Below are 19,117 nucleotides of genomic sequence, written 5' to 3'. Positions count from 1 at the left end.
AATTGTAACTATGGGTTTGTGGAAGTTGTAGTACAGCAACATAGGGAGGACACCCTGTTGGCTATACCTGGTCTATAGTCTGGAAGGATCATTCTCCAAATATATAATTGGGGACTATATATTTACAGATTATATCTCTTCAACTGACTGCTTATGAAACCGTAACTGTCTCATATACAATGGAACCTCGGTTGCCAAATGTAATCCGTTCCGGAAGAAAGACCATTTGACTTTCGAAATGTTTGACAACTGAGGATCAATGGGCTGGCTGCAAAGTCAATGGGGAAAAAATTAAAAATGCACCCCAGAAGCCATTTGACTTCCAAGGCACGTTTGAAAACAGAAGCAATTACTTCCAGGTTTTTGGCGTTCAGGTTCCGAATTGTTCGGCTTCCGAGACGCTCGAAAACTGAGGTTCCACTGTGTGTGAACACACACACACACACATTATATATGTGTATACATTATATATATATATATATAATGAAGAGATGGAGAGAGGGGGAGATAAAGGGGAGGGGGAGAGCTACAAGCAGACAGAAACATGGGAGAAAGGAACTCAGAAAGAACATTATTAACATTTATTTATTTAGCACCATTATCAGTCTTTGGCTGATTAACATCCTATACTCCTTTAAAGATGTTTGTGAAAGCGGGTTGGGGGTGAGGTGTTACTGATTTGTTTTGTTCTTATTCTTTTTATTGTGGATTTCGTGTTTTTAGCTTGTGTTTTTATGCTGCGAACCACCCTGAGATCTACAAGTGAAGGGCAATATACACATTTAAAATGAAATAATGTACATGGTACTTTACAAAGAATGCGAGTCTGTACTCAAAGGGGCTCACAATATTGAAAAAAGATGCATGTGAGACTACAGAGGAAGTGGGAAATGAAGGCAGACGAAGACAGGGGAATACTACTTCAGTTACTTAGGGTGCTGTTCCCAGATGTGAACAATTGAGCAACAACCAATAATTGCTATTTAGCTTTAAGCAGAAAGTGGAGAAGCATTTCTGCTTCTAGAAATCTCTTTAGTCAACTGAATAGTCCTCCTCTTTCCCAGACCCCCCCCCAAGTGTGTGTGTGTGTGTGTGTGTGTGTGTTTTGTGGTATTTGTATTGGAACCAATGTGAGGGAAAGGGTTATATGCTTCCTAAAAAGCTTGTCTGTAAAGCTTATAGGGTTTTTTTTGGTAAGTAAATCACTCTTTAAAAGCAACATTTTCAATTTCTGCACCTGGGTTTGGATTTCTAAGGTCATCTTAGTTTCCCAATCTTGTAACTGACCAAGGAAGACATGTCTAAGCAAGCTCAGACCACATGTTTGACGCTGTATTTCTGTATATTCTGCCTGTGTTCTCCTTGCTGCTTAGATAAATGCATGAACCTGACCTTTGGAATGTTTTGTAAGTAAAGAATTTTAAACTTACTTAACAATGTGTGATCTGTTCATTGCAGGAGAGGCAGAAAGAGGGGAGTGTTTATGCAACTAAGTGGGATAAAAGGGTCTAACAACCTATATTTCCATGTTCTAATACTGCTAAACTTTTGAGAGTTTAAACTGTGCTACTGGAGGCTCTCTTCTGCTTGACAGTGAGTTTAGCCCGCATTTTGAATCCAGGCACCTATCCAATTCTTTTGTTATTTTACCGCCGCCCCCCACACATGGGTCAAACGGTTCATATTTACCCCCACAATATGGCCACTTCCTAAGTTTGTGCATGCTAAGGAGTGAGAATTGCTCATGGTAATCATAATTTACCTAGTTGCTTCTAGATATTTTCCTAGTGTGATGAGCATCAGTTTCACTAAAGTAAAGGTAAAGGGACCCCTGACCATTAGGTCCAGTCGTGACCGACTCTGGGGTTGCAGCGCTCATCTTGCTTTATTGGCCAGCATGACTAAGCCGCTTCTGGCGAACCAGAGCAGCGCACGGAAACGCCGTTTACCTTCCCGCCGGAGCGGTACCTATTTATCTACTTGCACTTTGACATGCTTTCGAATTGCTAGGTTGGCAGGAGCAGGGACCGAGCAGCGGGTACTCACCCCGTTGCGGGGATTCGAACCACCAACCTTCTGATCGGCAAGTCCTAGGCTCTGTGGTTTAACCCACAGCGCCACCCGCGTCCCTCAGTTTCACTACACCTCCAGAAATTAATCAGAAAAAATTAGCTGAACAAACTCAACAGGATAAGCACTATTGGCTACATGAGAATGTTTTTCTCCTGCATCAGCATTAATCTAGCAATGACTTTGGTATTTCAGTGCATCAGCAATTCAGCTAGGCTCCTCCTGTGACTCATCAAACTGAATCTTGGACCCATGCCAACCTATCACTTTTATCCTTAGCCACTCCTGTTTCCATAACAACAAAAAATTGAAATCAAAACTTGGCAACACAACAGAGGTAAGGTCATTAAACAGCTAATTCACTTACAGCTAAAACTGAACTATAAACTGTACTTGCTAAATCTATATAATAGATCAAAACATGTCTGAGAGACCTTTACATTATCAGTTATTAAAGCTCTTTGATTACTTTGGCCACTCACAGACACTGTGGTTATCAGCTCAAGGCCACCATCTCAGATATCTAATCCAATTCTCTCTTGGTCTTTACATAGATTTTGGTCCAACAGCAGGCACAGAAATTTTGTCCAGAAATGGTTAATTAATAGCTTACATGGGTTACTTAAGTACAGTTAAGTGAACAGGTGTTCCTGCTGAATATAAAAAGTGGCCCTTTGTCGTCTTCTATATCAGTCTCGGGCTTCAGTGTAAACCATTGTTTCATACTTGACATTTCACTATAATTGTCTGAAATGGTTTCATTGCTTTTGATATGGGGAATAGTGGTGATTCTGTGCTTAATGCTATGGCTTGTTCTGGGAATAAGGAGGAGGTAAGGAGGATTGTTTTCATACATTATTTCATGAAGTTTTCTTCTCTAAAATCACAATACATTAGCATTTGTGTTTGTTAATTAAAATTAATGATATATATTATATTTTCATATATTAGTAATGTGTATAATTATATAACATATGTATAATTTTATAAAATTAGTATGTTTAAGAAAAACAGTCTGGTTTAGTAGTATCTAGTTTGTTTATTTATTTATTTAATGATTCACTTTTTATGTGTACATGCTTTCCAAAAAAGGTGAGATGCTCCCAATTACTTAAACTAGGCACATAATAAATATAAAGAAAAGGAACAAATGCATGCAACATATCTGTGTCAGCTAATTAATTATGGGAATTGGAATAAAGAGTGTCTAATTTATTAGAAGTGGCCAGCACTGTTGCTTGTTTGGTCTGCATAATGTAAACAGGATGCTTAATGACTTTTCCTACATTGTCATTATACTGTTTCTGTTGTTTGCTCGTTAGATTAAAGAGAGAGAGAGATGAATGTTATCTGTGTGTGCTTTCTATTGAACGATAAGAAGTTGTACTACTAAAATGTAATCTGTAGCAGACATCCAAATGGAGGAATATATCCAAAGACATAGCAATTCAGCATGTGCTTTCCGTTCCTTGCCCCAAATTACAACCTTGGTTCAAATATGAAGCTCTAAGTGTGAAAGAAGCCAACAATAATTCGTTTATCTTTCTTTGATGGGTTCAGATTATTTGATTGCCCATGAGATTAATGATCAGTAACGTTCCACAATACTGCATTAAATTTTCCCTACTTGCTGTTTTACATGTGCATTACTATTGATGACTGGATGTGGGAGAGAACACATCTGTGTAGGCTTCTAAAGATTCAACCAGGCTGTTCAAGGAGGCTTGAATTAGCAATAAAATGTGAATGTGGACATGTGCATTGGCTATACATGCAAGCAGCTGCTTTTGCACGAGAATCTTCGCTCTGAAATCAGAGCAGTAGTTGAGTAGTAGATATGCAGAACAGTCAACACAGTTAAAGCTGGCAGGCTTGATTTCTACACAGACGCGCACACACAGCAGCAATACTAGTAGATCTATTGTTCCAAAGAGCAAACAAGGCAGAGCACTCAAACCCAACAGGTACTGCATCTATTGCAGCAAACCAGCTGCCAAGTCTGGGCTTAGCAGACTCTCAGAGGTGGCTTCTTTCACATAGAAAATACATTTAAAAATATGTATTTATATCTCAACTCTGCCCAACACACATGCATGCTCTGTAATATTCATTTGGTAATAAAACTTATCCAGGTAAACATAGTTTGCCATGAACTACAATTTCTATTTAAAATAAAGAGACACACCAACCAAGAGTAAACAAGGTAGAAGTGATATGTTTAAAAGCAAAGGTAAATTTCATCAAATTTGATTTACAGTGTGTCTGATGCATTCTCATTATCAGGGCTATAACAAGCTTCTGTATTGTACCAAACTCATTATTTGCCAGTTATCTACCGCCTTCTTAGTGCATTTATTGCTCAGAGGAGGGCAATTCCTTCTAGCAGTGATGGATGTGTGTAATAAATAGATTCTTGCACAGCAGATTTGAAGCTCGTATATTAATTTACAGCCATAATCTTCACCTTGTATATATTGCCTTTTGCAGACGTCCAAGTGAGCCACCCTTGGAGAATGGGCTACTGCCGTATCTTGGCTGTGCTTTGCAGTTTGGTGCCAATCCTCTCAACTTCCTCAGGACAAGACAAAAAAAATATGGTCCCATTTTTACTTGCAAATTGGCTGGAAAATATGTTCATTTTCTCACTGACCCCTTTTCATATCATGCAGTGGTGGGACACGGAAGACACCTGGACTGGAAAAAGTTCCATTTTGCAATCTCTGCAAAGGTAGCAGTTAACTTTACCTGTTAAAAATATTCATGGTCTATCCTTCATCTATACAGACACCAGAATTATGGAATATGAAATAAAATCAGCAGCAACAAAATATGTACAAAAATAGACTATTGGGCATCTTAAAACAACAGAGCAAGCTAAACAAATATCAGCTTACTGAACTTAAAATGCCCCAAGAAGGGAGAAATACCCAATATAAAAGTTGTGCCACCAAACAGCAAATTTGAGCCGACATTACAAGTGAGACGTAGTTTGCGTCACAGGCCAAACTGGGGCACTTGCTGGGCCAAATTTGGCCTAGGGCCCGGAAGTTCCCCACCCACCAGATCGAAATTGACTCTTACTTGAAATGATCTTTACTCAGACTAGTAACAGTGCAGGCTTGGCAGCAAGCCCAAGCTCCAGAAGTCAAGTTTCCAAGGTACACGAGCGAGACCAGAAGTCTATAACTGAATGGAAGCTATGAACGTGCCCTGACAGTTGAAGTGCTCCTCCCACCAACTTTTAAAGATCTGGAGTGAGCTCTCTCACAAGACTATCTCACACTATGATGCTACCATGTCTGCACACGGATGATCCATCTGTGCAGATGTGCCTGATCCCACCTATGATAGTGGCACCTGGTTATTGGAGACAAGACTGTGTCCTGCCCCTCTGTCTCCAGCTTCAATGTCACCTTGCCCTGATCAGCCTCTGTCTCTGACTGGTCAAATCTTCCCAGTTCCCTGCTGAAGCTCTGTGTTCCATGAGAGGGATGGTGGAGAGAGCCAGCCAATCTTCTACCCCTTCTTTCTCATATGGAGTCATGTTAGCCATTCAGCCCTCTCCCCTCCCCATCTGTTCCTCCATGTTCCTCCTTCTCCTCTTCTTTCTGGGGCTGCCAAACCATGCCAGATCCTAATGGAGCTAAGGGAGATCCTTCTTACCTTTTTAAAGTGCAATTGGAAGTGGAGCCCAAGGTTCTCATTAAGTTGTAATTAGTTTCCCTTAATATTCATATCTCAATAATATAACTGTCTCCACAATGAGCCTTAAATCCTTCCTTAATGTACATGAAAATTGATTTTAAGTACATATTTAAATGAATCAATATTGGTCCATTTAAGAAAATCAAGCTGCAGTGTTTGTGCACTTACTTGGCAGTAAGCAAGCCCCATTTAAATTCCTAGGCTTTACTCATGAGTAACATGTATAGGATTGTGAACCACAGATTGCTGGAATAGATATTAGTTTATGATATAGTTGCTATGAATTGATTTGTTTTGATGTCTAGGTAAGTTTTATTTTAATTTGAAGTAAATGAATACATATTGGCAGCAACAATGCACAGATTAACTTTCCACCAGATGAGTCTTAACATGACCTAAATCTGATTGATTCAGGCTCCATTTCCATCCATGCTAACCTAGATTAAGGCCCAATGAGTCCAGTAGGGCTTTCTTCAAAGTAAGCATGGAAAAGAGGGTGCCCTCAGTGGTACTTATTTCCAGTCAAGTATGCTCTGGATTACTGCTTCAGTGTCCAAGCCTTATCTATTGTCTTCTATGAAATTTGGAATGTTATTATGAAAGCTGAAGTACATTTCTACAGGGTGGGTGGGTGTGTTTGTGCGTGCATTGCTCAGTATTGGTAACAGCAAGTTTGTACGGTTAATTGGCTTCACTGTCCTCCTTAAAACATAAACCGTCTTCACCAGACAGCTATTAAGATGATGGATTTCGAAATCTGGAAGAAAAGATTTAGGATTACTCTCAAATTTAGTACTTAATATCATTTTGCCATCCTCCTTGGCAAAACTACAGCCTGTTCCAACTCCTCTTGGAGACAATTACAAAGCCTTAAATGGATACTGGATAGGGGTTCTAAGTGGTCATACTTTATCTGTCAACATCCATCAACATCCATGTTTAATGATTTCTATTCCTGTACTAAATTATGGAGAAAATATTTTGCCTCTGATTTCACTTGTAAATTATTCTTCACTTAGGGCAGCATCCAAAGCGCTGCAGGCAGTTTTCTGCTTAGACACAGCTTTTCAGCTGTATCTCAAGGTGCAGCCTCCCAACAAAGACCCTCAGAGGTGGAATGCTTTTCATAAATGGTACCCTATGAGATGCAAAGGGCTGTGCCTGCCTGCCTGAATAACTATTTTGCTCCCACATGCCAGCAGGCAGAGCTGTGGGCAGGGGGAAGGGATCGGATAAATAATAAATTGTGAATAAATTGTAACATTCCCCATTTTTTTACAACAGGCATTTGGACATCGTAGTATTGACCCAGATGATGGAAACACCACTGAGAATATACACCAGACCTTCACTAGAAACCTGCAGGGTAATGCATTAACCTTTCTCGCTGAGTCCATGATGGAAAACCTGCACTATGTCATGGTAGAACCAAATGCATCGAGAATTGACTCCAGTGACTGGGTAACTGATAAACTTTATGAATTCTGCTGCCGTGTGATGTTTGAAGCTGGGTTTCTAACACTGTTTGGCACAGATTTTAACTCAGTGGGCCATGACAAGGGACTTTCTGCCAACCAAGAAGCCCACAGAGCATTTATCCTCAGTACCCTGGAGAACTTCAAGGTATTTGACCAAGTCTTTCCGGCCCTTGTGGCAGGCCTACCAATCCACCTGTTCAAAAGTGCCCACAGTGCACGAGAGAAGCTAGCTGATGCTCTGCTCCACAAGACCCTTAAAAAAAGACACAACATCTCTGAGCTCATTTCCCTCCGCATGTTCTTCAATGATACTCTCTCCACTTTTGATGAAAAGGAAAAAGCAAAGACCCACCTTGCAGTTCTGTGGGCTTCACAGTCTAACACAATACCTGCAACCTTTTGGACTTTATTCTTTCTTATTAGGTAAGTAGCTACATTTCCCATGCTACAGACTTTGGCTTACCATTTACCAGATAGAACATAACATGGTGGACATGTCGCTGCTCATGAGCTGCATTTCCCTGTACTGGTCTTGGACAGTGCAAGCCTAATGATGTCTACTCAAAAGTAAGTCCTATTGAATTCAATGGGGCTTACTCCCAGGTGAGTGGGGTGAAGACTGCACCTTTATTTCTTTTGTTCTTTTTACCTCTCCCTCTGCTATCCCAGAGTTGTCCTTAGTTATGGTAGCTCCATGTTCAGAAGCGATGCACATCTAAAAACTAGATTCCGGGGACAAACAAATACAGTGGTACCCTCATGTTAAGAACTTAATTTGTTCCGGAGATCCGTTCTTAGCCCGAAACTGTTCTTAACCTGAGGTATCACTTTAGCTAATGGGGCCTCCTGCTGCCGCCGCGCCACCACATGATTTCTGTTCTCATCCTGAAGCAAAGTTCTTAACCTGAGGTACTATTTCTGGGTTAGTGGAGTCTGTAACCTGAAGCGTCTATAACCTGAGGTACAACTGTAATTGAAGATGGCTATTGCCCTGATGTCCTGCTTGTATATTTCCCAGGAGTGGGGATGGGCATGAGGGTTCGGCCAAAAGCAAGTTACTTAGGTAGGTGTTACATGTTTGGAGGGTGTGGTTCAAAGTGGTCATTTCATACTGAGTTGGTATGAAAGACAACATTCAGTGCTAGGGCCAGGGTACCTAGAGCAGGCAATCCCAGCTTGGATCTCTCAAAGCCTCCAAGATACAACTAGATGATCATGCCATCCTTGATAATTCAGGCCTGCCTGCAACTCTTCCCTGCTTTTGGATGAACCTGCAGACAATGACTTGCAGTTTCTTTTTCTTGCACTAATTGCATGGACTAGATTATAGTGATAATTGTACTATGGTTTCAGGTAAAAGAGTAAAAGTAAAAAAAAAAGTTTAAAAATTGTACTTTTTTAATTTCAGGAATCCAAAAGCAATGGAAGCAGCTATTAAAGAGGTGCAACGGGTGTTAGAAGATGCTGAGATAAAGATAGACTCGACCAAGAAACCTATTTCTTTGAACCGCAAACAGCTGGATGACATGCCTATATTAGGTATAGTTGCTTAACCTGAATCCTCTACTTTTACATACTAACGATAAAATAACATATTCCAATATTTAGGAACCATTATATGATTGAAACTGATCAGTTCTCTAATGCTCTTAGTTACAGTCACATTATCCTAAATATGTGACAACAATCAGTTTCTTTCTAACTACAATAGCGTTTGGTGGAAGCATACAAATTCCAAGGAATTTTGTTGTTCTCCCCATTGACTTTCTTTTATTTGTGTCAATCACATTACTTTGAATTTTGCAATCTGAGCAGCAGCACACCTGTGTATACTGTATCTAGGTTGACGGTTTCTCTCTCTCTCTCTTTCTTTCTTTCTTTCTTTCTTTCTTTCTTTCTTTCTTTCCTACACAGATAGTGTTATCAAGGAAGCAATAAGGCTCTCCAGTGCATCTATGACAGTCAGAGTTGCTAAGGAAGATTTCGTTTTGCAATTAGACAGCAACTCCTACAATATCCGCAAAGATGACACCATAGCTCTTTATTCCCAGCTGTTGCATTTTGATCCAGAAATCTACTCTGATCCCCTGGTGAGTAACTGACAGCTTCAAAACAAAACTGCACACCTCAGCAGAATTGCCTTAGTGCTTGCAGCCAACCACTTGACATCAATATTGTTGCCTCTTATTGCACACAAGTGCTGGTTTTTTGCTAGATAAATTCCAGAGCTCTTTAAAAGAGGCATTCTGGAGTGAAGCAAGGAAGGAACATTTAGCAGCAGCAGTTGTATGCCAAACAAGCAGAAACTTTGGTAAAAAAATTATGATTAAAAATGTTCCCTCTCCTTTTCCAATTTCATGAGCACAAAAGAGTTGATTAATACTTTAATAATTACAGAACTGCTAGCTGTAATTTATTTTGTATTTCAATAATTAACTGAGATGAATTTATTTTATCTTTATTGAAAAAGAATGGTAGAACATTTGGCAACTCAAGCTTTTGGAGGAACTCGTATACAAATCCAATTTAAAGTATTAAGGAAGATGAACACACATTAATATTTCATTTGCAAATCTGAAATAATCCTATGCTTCCTAAATGATGTTGAGTTTAAAACTGCATTATTTTGGACTTTTTTTTGCAGACATACAAATATGACCGCTATCTTGAGGAAAATGGAAAGGAAAAGACCACTTTTTACCACAATGGTCGCAAATTAAAATATTATTATATGCCTTTTGGAATGGGACTTGCAAAATGTCCTGGAAGATTATTGGCCGTTCATGAAATTAAACAATTTTTGACTTTATTGCTATCTTATTTTGAAGTGGAGCTTCTTGACAAGAATGTGACATGCCCGTCTTCAGACCAATCGCGGGTTGGACTTGGTGTTTTACAACCTACAAGTGACATTGATTTCAAGTACAGATTAAAATGCCTATGAATGTGTGGAAGAAAAATGTTGTTTATGTATTTGGTCCCCACAGGGGTAAAAAAATTCATGCAGTGATGGCAATGGAATGCATTAGGAGGAATAATGAGGGCTGGGAGAAACTATGTTGCTTAATATGGTTGTATAGAAAATGTTTCCTTTTTTTATAGGCTCAAAAATAACAAGAAATACTATACATATCTACTCTATGTGCTACTGCTGGGTCTCCAGTGGAGCTTTTGAGTCATAGTAGGGGTGTCAATGTGAGGAATGTGTGTTCGGAGAACACAGTTTTGTGCTGGCTAGTAAGGACAAGAGAGATGGAAGAGACCAGCAAATCCACCTGTATATCCCACTACTGATTTTGAGGCCTGTGATTTTTGTCAGGATTGAGAAGGGGAGAGAAAAAGCATCTGGGCCTTATTGACACCATCTCTTTATTTTGTGTTTGCTTTTTTGCCCAGTTGCTTCTACAGTGGTGCCTCGCAAGACGAAAATAATTCGTTCCGCGAGTCTTTTCGTCTTGCGATGTTTTTCATCTTGCGAAGCACGGTCCGTCGCAACTGCGCCTCTTCAAGCGGCTTTTTAAAAAAAGCGCAAGACGTTTTCATCTTACGAAGCAAGCCCATAGGGAAATTCGTCTAGCGAAGCAACGCAAAACCGAAAAACCCTTTCGTCTAGCAAGTTTTTCGTCTTGCGAGGCATTCGTCTTGCGGGGCACCACTGTATAGACAAGGGGTGGATACCTGTAGGCAACCATTCATAAGTATTAAAAAATACTGCTCAGGATGAGAGCCTGAATGGATTGCAGAATAGGGATGAAAGGTCTTAAGTTGCTCAAAAGTCCCAGCATGAGTCTGTTGTCACAGAGTGGAACCCCCCTTGCGTGAGAGGCAGAAGGGGAGTGAGTGGGCTGTAACAGGTGAAAAATGGGATGGGAACTGTTGCTTAAACCAATGGTTGTTTAATCTGTTTGAATGTTCTGTGTTGTTTTTTACCTTAGGTATTTGGTTAAATATATGTATATATGTATTGCAAGTAAGTAAATAAGTGACCAAGCTTCTGAGCTGACGGAGAGGTTACTTTATCTCTTTCTGTAGAAGCTGGTTGCATAATGCCGCAAACAAAACTTGCAGACAAACAGACAAAAAGGGGTTATGATTTAGCGTCATCAGGGCAGCTGGTACAAAACTTGTCCTGATCTTTGGAAGAGGATGAAATGCTTATGCAGGCAGGGATGGTGCTTATTTAAGGCTACTATATGCTGACATTCGAGATTCTTAAATGTATCATGTTCCAACCTTCACATTTATCCAAATGAGGTGTGTATGTGTGCATTGTTAATTTCTGTTCATTACATTTTCTTCAATAAAATATCTCAATCACTTTTCAAAGGTGTCTGATTAATCTTGTGAAATATATAAGCAAGCAAATAAATAAATAACTCAGCCATGGGGATGCAAATAACGATCTTGGGCGAAACTCAGAAAAAGCGCTATCCTTGCTCATGAGCAAACAGCTGGTGGGATGTTTTGCTTATAATCATGTAGCAACACTGTTAGAGAACAAAAAACAGGGTGCTTACAAAATACCATATTTTTGGCTGGGATTCAACCACTTACTGGCAAATTCAGGTTGTGCAATTAAAGTTGATTTTGAGGTCTCACACAACAAATCCACTTCTCTCAAAAAAAATGTGTGTTTTTTTGCGATAAGGAAAGTGATGAGAAAAAGCACTGGAAAGTGTGGTATAACAGTTCCTTGATGCACTGAAATCAGATGAAATGCTCAATAAATAGGCTTACTATTTATGGGATGGAGATGGAGATGAGATGGAGAACAAATTTGACTCAGTTTGTATTTAAAGGCAAATCTACCTAATTCACAATTTTCAAAACATGATTATGATCTAAAACACAGTCTTCCTCCAAAACTGTCACTCTCCAAATGGCTTGTAAAATGTGTATATTTGTCAAAACCACATACAAAAATGTGTTTATTAAACTTACGAGTTTCAATAAAGACATTGCAGTGAAATGATTAATTTTCATTAAAGCTGCTCGGCTGGTGGCAATGGCCGCAGCTGTGTTTCAAAGCACAGAAACAGGAATTTAAAACTGGTAAAGTGAGAAAGGCACCAAACCGAAATTGCCCATCTGCAAGTGACCTTAGATATTCTATATTACAAGAAACTGAGCACGCTATTACAGCAAAATATTTTAAAAATATGTACCATGTTCTCTCCCTAGAGCATAGATGTCAATGTTTCCCTTTTTTTAAGGGAAACTCCCTTATTCCGAATAGGATTCCTCGCAAGAAAAGGGAAAAGTTGACAGCTATGACCTAGAGTACCAATAGACAATAGTAACCCCACTCTGGCTAATTCCCACCTGGCACCTGACCCTTTCATCATTAAAGTCAACAGAACTACACCAGTTTGCCTAATATGAAGAACGGAACCCTCCTGTTTACTTAACCTGCAATAACTTCAGTTTACAAGGCTCTTCTGTCCAAATTACCCGAGAACATACAAAGGATTTTTCAGTGCAATTCATGAAAAGACGACCGACAGTGTCAAATTCATCTTTTAACTTATGAAGTAGCAACATAGGCCATAATAATCTGCTTATTAGTTACTGATACATAGATGTTTCCTAAGTTCAACTGGACACTGACTTCCCCAGTTGCAACTGGAAGGAAAATTCCCAAGCCTTGTACACGTGGGTTATGTTTCTTATTTCCCGGCATTCCCAAGCCAATGCTTCTGGGAAACACAGAAGCAGGCTTGTATTTATTTCTCATTTTTCTGCCCCCTACCACCTGATATTCAAAAGGCACTAGTGAAAAGGTACTATTTTAGTGTGGATAGTTCCTGTTCAGGGCTACAGCCAGCAAACCTCACCCACTTCCAGAATACACCATTACATCCCTCCTCCTCCTCTTCAATTTTTCCCCTAGTCAGTCAGCATTCCATGCACATCGACCATGTTCTGTCCTCAATAAGCTGGTTTTTGTCTCTTCCCCTGCTCCACTGGAGTTTTCCACCCTGACGGTTTTTGTGTGCTCCTGCAAGCCTTGGGGCTCCACCCCCACCTCCAAAGCCTCCTGGTACCTCCATCTTGTGTGCAGATGGTGCCATTTTGTGTGCATAATGCAGTCACTGTCTGTCTATAGGAGAAGTGCCTCAGAACTTGCAAGCTCTGCTTAGCTAATTAATAACAATCACCACTTGGCAAATATTGGAGGAGAGCTATCACTTCCTTGTGGACTTCCTTCAAACCTCTGGCAGGCCATATTAACTAGATAACAGAAGCAATAACTAGATATGCCAGGGGTGGTCAGATTTAGCAAAGTCACAGGGAGCACCCAGTTTGCCCTGTAGCTCAGTTACTGCACATGTCCTACAACTATGTGTTGCTCTCTGAGCAATGAATTGCAAAGGGACCAGGAAAACTACACTGTCTGAACTGCCTCCCACAGCAGAAGGAAATTGTCTACCATAAAAGTCTACAGAACCTTTACTATAACTAATGCAAGCATATACCACTAGTTAGCTATTAACTCTGGGAAAGAAACAGAAAGCTCCATCCATGGGTGTTGTTGTTGTTTAGTCGTTTAGTCGTGTCCAACTCTTCATAATTGGGATTAAATCTAAATTTACATTTCCTGGGAAACATCACAACCATTTTTGACGAGGGTCAGCTCTGTCACCTGGCCTTGAGTTTTGATTGGCTAGAGACCTCCTCATAGAATCGCAGAATTGTAGAGTTGGAAGAAGCCACAAGGGTCATCTAGTCCAATTCCCTGCAGTGCAGGAATCTTTTGCCCTATGTGGGGCTCGAACCCACAACTGTAAGAGTCCCATGTTCTAATGCTCCACCAACTTTGCTATCTCATGACCTTCCTGTGACCACACAGTGGGGAACTTAGGTGCTCGGGACCTATGTGCAGTGAGAAGGAGCGCAATCCATCCAACCCCCTGTGGACTTCAGCACAGTAAACAGGCTACAAGAACTGCCTCAGAGCACACACAGTGTGAAAACTTGGAACATGCCTTTTGCAAGTTTGTTCTATGCAGGTGTTCTATCAAGCAGTCTTTATCTGAATGCATACACTACATGGCAAGTATGACTAGCAAACATTAAAGCCATCTCTGTGCTCATTGCTTCTTCAAGAGAATTGGGACATACAGTATGCAAACATTTTCCAGAAAAAATCTGAACTCAGGAAACACTGCCTTTTTACAGTGGCTGAATGGCGTGTGCCCAGGCAACTTTTGAAATGTCCTGTGGTGGAAAAGTTAAAGCACCCTACCTTGTTTTATTTCAATCAGCAATGGGAACCTCCACCCCACACACTAAATTAGGCCTGGCACTGGGCTGCAGCATTCTGCCCTAACTGGGGTTTGCAGGCCAAGTGAAAGGGAAGCCCTACACACAGTGCATTGCAATAATCCAACCTTGAAGTCCCCAGTGCCTGAACTAAAGGGGACAGCCTCTCCCATCCCAGGAACAATTTGTAGTATATGTAGACCCAGTACATTTTCCCTGCTCTTCCTATATGTCAGGGGTGGGGAACCTCAGGCCTTAGGGCCATACATGACCCTCCAGGGCTCTCTAGCCAGCTCAGGGGACTCACTGCAGACTCTCTCCCACTCAGGCCACACCAGACTGCTGGCCCTGCTTCACACCTTCCTTGTGTATTTTGCTTGGCTGGGTTATGCTCCTGAACTGTGATAATGCCTTTTGCATGCCTGGATCTCCATGTGATCCAGGCATGGCTGGATGTGCTGAAACCTCTGACTTTAGGATGACCAGAATAAAGGCTACTGCTCCACCCACTTTTGCCTCTGACCTTGCCTACCTATGCAGCTCCCAGAAGCTTCCCCAGGAGGGGCTGTGGGCCTTTGGCTGAAAACGATTCCACACCCTGTCACAGACTTTGGAACAAATGCAGGGCCGGCCCACTTAGGAGGCAAGGTGAGGCGACCACCTCAGGCAGCAGAATCCACAGGGGCAGCAGATCCCAATGTAGATCTTTCCCTGCTTGTTCCTGGTGTATTTTCCCTCAACCCTTCTTCCCTGTTGGGAAGGGGGGCACTATTTTGTGGTCTGCCTCAGGTGCCAAAATGTATTGGGATGGCCCTGTCCAAAAGATTCTCTCCATTCCAACAGCTTACTGTTCTTACATTCTCCTTTAAAACCAAGTACTCTAGCTTTCTTTGTCATTTCACATCACGGGTTCAGTTGTGCATTGGTTCTCGAATTTAATCCATTCTGGGAGTCTGTTCGACTCCCGAAACGGTCTGAAACGGTCCGAAAACCAAGGCACAGGAGCTTCCTGCAGCCAATCAGAAGCTGCATAAGCCACGTCGGATATTCAGCTTCCAAAAACGTTCACAAACCGGAACATTCACTTCTGGTTTGCAACGTTGGGAGCCAATTTGTTTGACAACTGAGGCGTTTGACTACCAAGGTACGGCTGTACATTTAACACCCTGTCCACTACACCACCCTAACTCGGGCTCAAACTACACATGCTTTTAACCTGAATCTATTGCAATGGCATAGGCAGCCCAATTTAAAGAGCAGAAAGGGGGATTGTGGGTGAAATGTGAGGAACACTCTCCTTGCTTGCTGCTTAAGCCTCTGCAGCTCCTCTGCCTATGTGCTTTTATCCCAGATTTATTCACTTCTGGGATCAGACATGTGAGGCCTCAGGTGAGGAAGGCCCCATTGCTTTTTCTCCCAACTCTGCTTTCTATGTGCTTGGGGCAGATTCAAGTTTGAACACAGAGATCTGCCACCGTGTCATGTGTAGTTTGAGCCTCAGGCTATCAACATCAGCTTTACAGAAGAACACGTATTTTACAATATACCAGATAAGTTGTATTGTAAGTAGCTAGCTGATAAGCAGTCAGCCTTGAGTATAAACAGTCAGCCTTGAAAATATAGCCTTGACTAGCACTGGTCAAGGGCCTTCAGTACTCCAGGTATCTTTAATCACTTGTATAGTAAATGGAACCATCAATTATCCTTGAACCTTTGAACAACAGAAGTCATTTCCATTAAATAGATGCCCAGAAATATTACAGTACAAAATATATTACGTTAAGAAATAGAGATATAAGCAACACCTTACAGATATAAAAAGACCTTGATTATTGAGCCACACGTAGTTGCCAGGTGATTGAAATGGAGGAATTCTTAGAATGTAATGCTTACATTGTCAGTATGTACTTTAGAGTATTTGACTCAGAAACCAGATAGATGTCCATATTGAATTAATAAAGTTTTAATCTTAGCGATGGATGAAATTGGATCTGAAATCAAAAGAGCTACATAAACTGCAAACAAACTTTTATGTTGTACACCAGGCACATCCAACTCTCAAAAGACTGCAATCTACTCCTAGTAGTGATCTACCCATTAAGTTGTTGTGCTTTTTTTTAGGGAGAAGGAGCTTTTTTTTTTACAAGGGGGGGGGAGACATTGCTCGCCTAAAAAAAAAAGATGCAACAGTAACGACTATTTTCATTTTCAAACTACTTGGCAAAACACCCATTTGAAACAACGGAGGAAAAGACTGACGCCGGGGGGAGGCACTTAAACTCCGCTGCTTATCACTATTGCAGATCAATAGGGATCCTACGATCAACTGCAATCGTCATCCGGGGATTGTCCAGTCAATCACGGTCGACCAGTTGGACATCCCTGTTGTACACCAACCATTTCAGAACACTTAATGCCTGAATTCTTACTATGAAACCTCACTGCTGTTGCCAGAGGTTCCATAGGAAGATGACAGTCTGGTTTAGTACCTCTTCCAATTTTAATGTAGCCATTTTCAAAGGCATTTAGTCTAATGCTGGCTATGCTTTTATAATATACTTTGTGAATAGTCTTTAAGAATATACTTCTAAAATGAAACTGTTCTAATGCTGCAGTTTAAAAGACCAGTTTAATGAATCAAAAGCTTTCAATGCATCTACAGTGATTTTAAAATAGCTAAAGGTATTCCATGTTGTTTGCTATGCCATATAATATTTAATAGTCTGTGAATTGGATCTGATATTTGCCTACCCTTAATGTACCACACTTGATCTTGATGGGCCAATGATGGTAGGATTGTACTCAAGTGATTAGCAAGTACAGTGGTACCTTGTCTTACGGATGGGATCCGTTCTGGAAACCCATCCGTAACATGAAAAGCCTGCAACTCGAAGCACCGCATGTGTGCAGGTGCGCAGTGTGATTTGGCACTTCTGCACATGCGGCGAAACCTGGAAGTAACCCATTCCGGTACTTCGGGGTTGCTGCGGGACACAAGACGAAAACACGCAAACTGAAGCGGACGTAACGTGAGATATGACTGTACAGCTATGAATTTTTTTAATCTTGATTTAACAAATTGATTGGTCTATAAGAGTTGGCAACAATTTTGTAAATTATTTGAGATGATCTCATATCACAAGTTTTATTGATTTCATCTTCAGTAATTCTAGAATTTAGGAAGATATTTTGTTTTGTAGATAGTAACAGATATAAGTTTTTTTGTGTGTCAGATTAATTTCTAGGGACTGGAGAATATAAGGATTGCTAAAATGTTTTAAATTCCTCATGAATTTTCCTAGTATCAAAAGCATTTAAGTAATCTGTGTTGTATCTTGCACCACACCAATGTGATTATGAATTCTGCCATTTCATGTCACCTAATAATATCAAGGAGGAGTGACATGCAGGAAATTATAAGCATTGCTCCCTCTCCCCCCCTCTCTCTCTCGTGCTATTTATTCCTGTGTATGCGCTTCATGTACAATCTTAAAGCACAAGCTTAAGTTCCTGGATGTTTTTGAATGAGCACCAATAGAGTCATACTTGCCACATATGATATCCCATCATTAGTAGGCAGCTTCTTTAAAGTACCCAGACAGTGGCTTTAAAGAGTTTCATGGTTAATAGGTGTTTGGCAGAGAGGTGATCAGCTGACGTAACTTCTCATGTCACTGTAGCACTGTGGCAGGAATAAGAAATCACAGTGACACAGCTGTCAAAGAGGCCCCTTGGACAGGGGAGAATGCTAAATCAACTTTATTAAAAACTGAAATTGATAGTAATATGCAACATTCTACTGAAGTTGTTAAATAATTAGCAAGAATTCAGCTGAAATATCCTTCTTATCCAAAAAGCCTGCCTAATTTAAAGTTAATTCTGTTTACTTTTTTATGCTCATTGCACTAACCACTGTGTTCTTCTACATCAATGGTTTTGCAAGAGACTAAAGGTTGAAAACAGCCTCCAAGCTGGATATCACCTTTTTATGTAGATTGGCTTAAATCCAAGTAAAGCAGTACTGGTTAATCATGGGACCAATGCTACTTAACAATTCCTATCCCTGACTAACTGATTTATCAGTTAATCTTCTCCAGGTTTAGCTCAGAAGAAATCATGAACACCAAATTCTGCAAGTCACAAATGCTGTAATTTGGATTATTTCTAATTTTGGTATTTGACCAAAACAAAAGGCCTTACAATAATTGATAATGAAGATATTCTCTCAAAATGAATTTATAATAATTATAATAATATTTTTTTTATACCCCGCCCTCCCCAGCCAAGGCCGGGCTCAGGGCGGCTAACAAGCAATAATAAAAACAAGTTGAATGATTACAACTTAAAACAAAATTAAAATACATTAAAATATTAAAACATTAAAATATTAAAATGCCTCATCGCAGGAGGAGAAGGAAAAGAAAAAAGAAAGAGAGGGAGGGAATCAAATTGGCTCCAAGCCAAAGGCCAGGCGGAACAACTCTGTCTTACAGGCCCTGCGGAAAGAAATCAGATCCTGCAGGGCCCTGGTCTCATGAGGCAGAGAGTTCCACCAGGCTGGAGCCAGAGTTGAAAAGGCCCTGGTTGAAGCTAATCCAACT

At 40.6% G+C, this 19,117-nt stretch overlaps 1 protein-coding gene across 1 annotated transcript; it reads left to right on the top strand.

The window, feature by feature from the left end:
• The first annotated feature begins 2,768 nt into the window (after positions 1–2,768).
• On the top strand, positions 2,769–10,655 carry CYP7A1 (cytochrome P450 family 7 subfamily A member 1). Its single transcript, XM_082233859.1, has 6 exons — positions 2,769–2,902; positions 4,558–4,798; positions 7,060–7,676; positions 8,662–8,792; positions 9,168–9,343; positions 9,898–10,655. Exons 1-6 carry the CDS (start codon positions 2,823–2,825, stop codon positions 10,195–10,197), a joined length of 1,545 nt encoding a protein of 514 aa, XP_082089985.1. The 5' UTR covers positions 2,769–2,822; the 3' UTR covers positions 10,198–10,655.
• The last annotated feature ends 8,462 nt before the right edge of the window (positions 10,656–19,117 follow it).

This window comes from Podarcis vaucheri, assembly GCF_965113315.1.
Source record: "Podarcis vaucheri genome assembly, chromosome: 8".
Taxonomy (NCBI): Eukaryota; Metazoa; Chordata; class Lepidosauria; order Squamata; family Lacertidae; genus Podarcis; species Podarcis vaucheri.
Note: the sequence above shows the minus strand (reverse complement) of the source record. Positions and strands in the feature narration are given on the sequence as shown.

What these genes read in the sequence shown, in the direction of transcription:
- CYP7A1 (XM_082233859.1), top strand. Translation starts at nt 2,823, where the DNA reads ATGGTTTCATTGCTTTTGATATGGGGAATAGTGGTGATTCTGTGCTTA. An exon ending in ACTTTATTCTTTCTTATTAG is followed by an intron (nt 7,677 to 8,661) that starts GTAAGTAGCTAC and finishes TTTTAATTTCAG; the next exon opens with GAATCCAAAAGCAATGGAAG. An exon ending in AAATCTACTCTGATCCCCTG is followed by an intron (nt 9,344 to 9,897) that starts GTGAGTAACTGA and finishes TTTTTTTTGCAG; the next exon opens with ACATACAAATATGACCGCTA.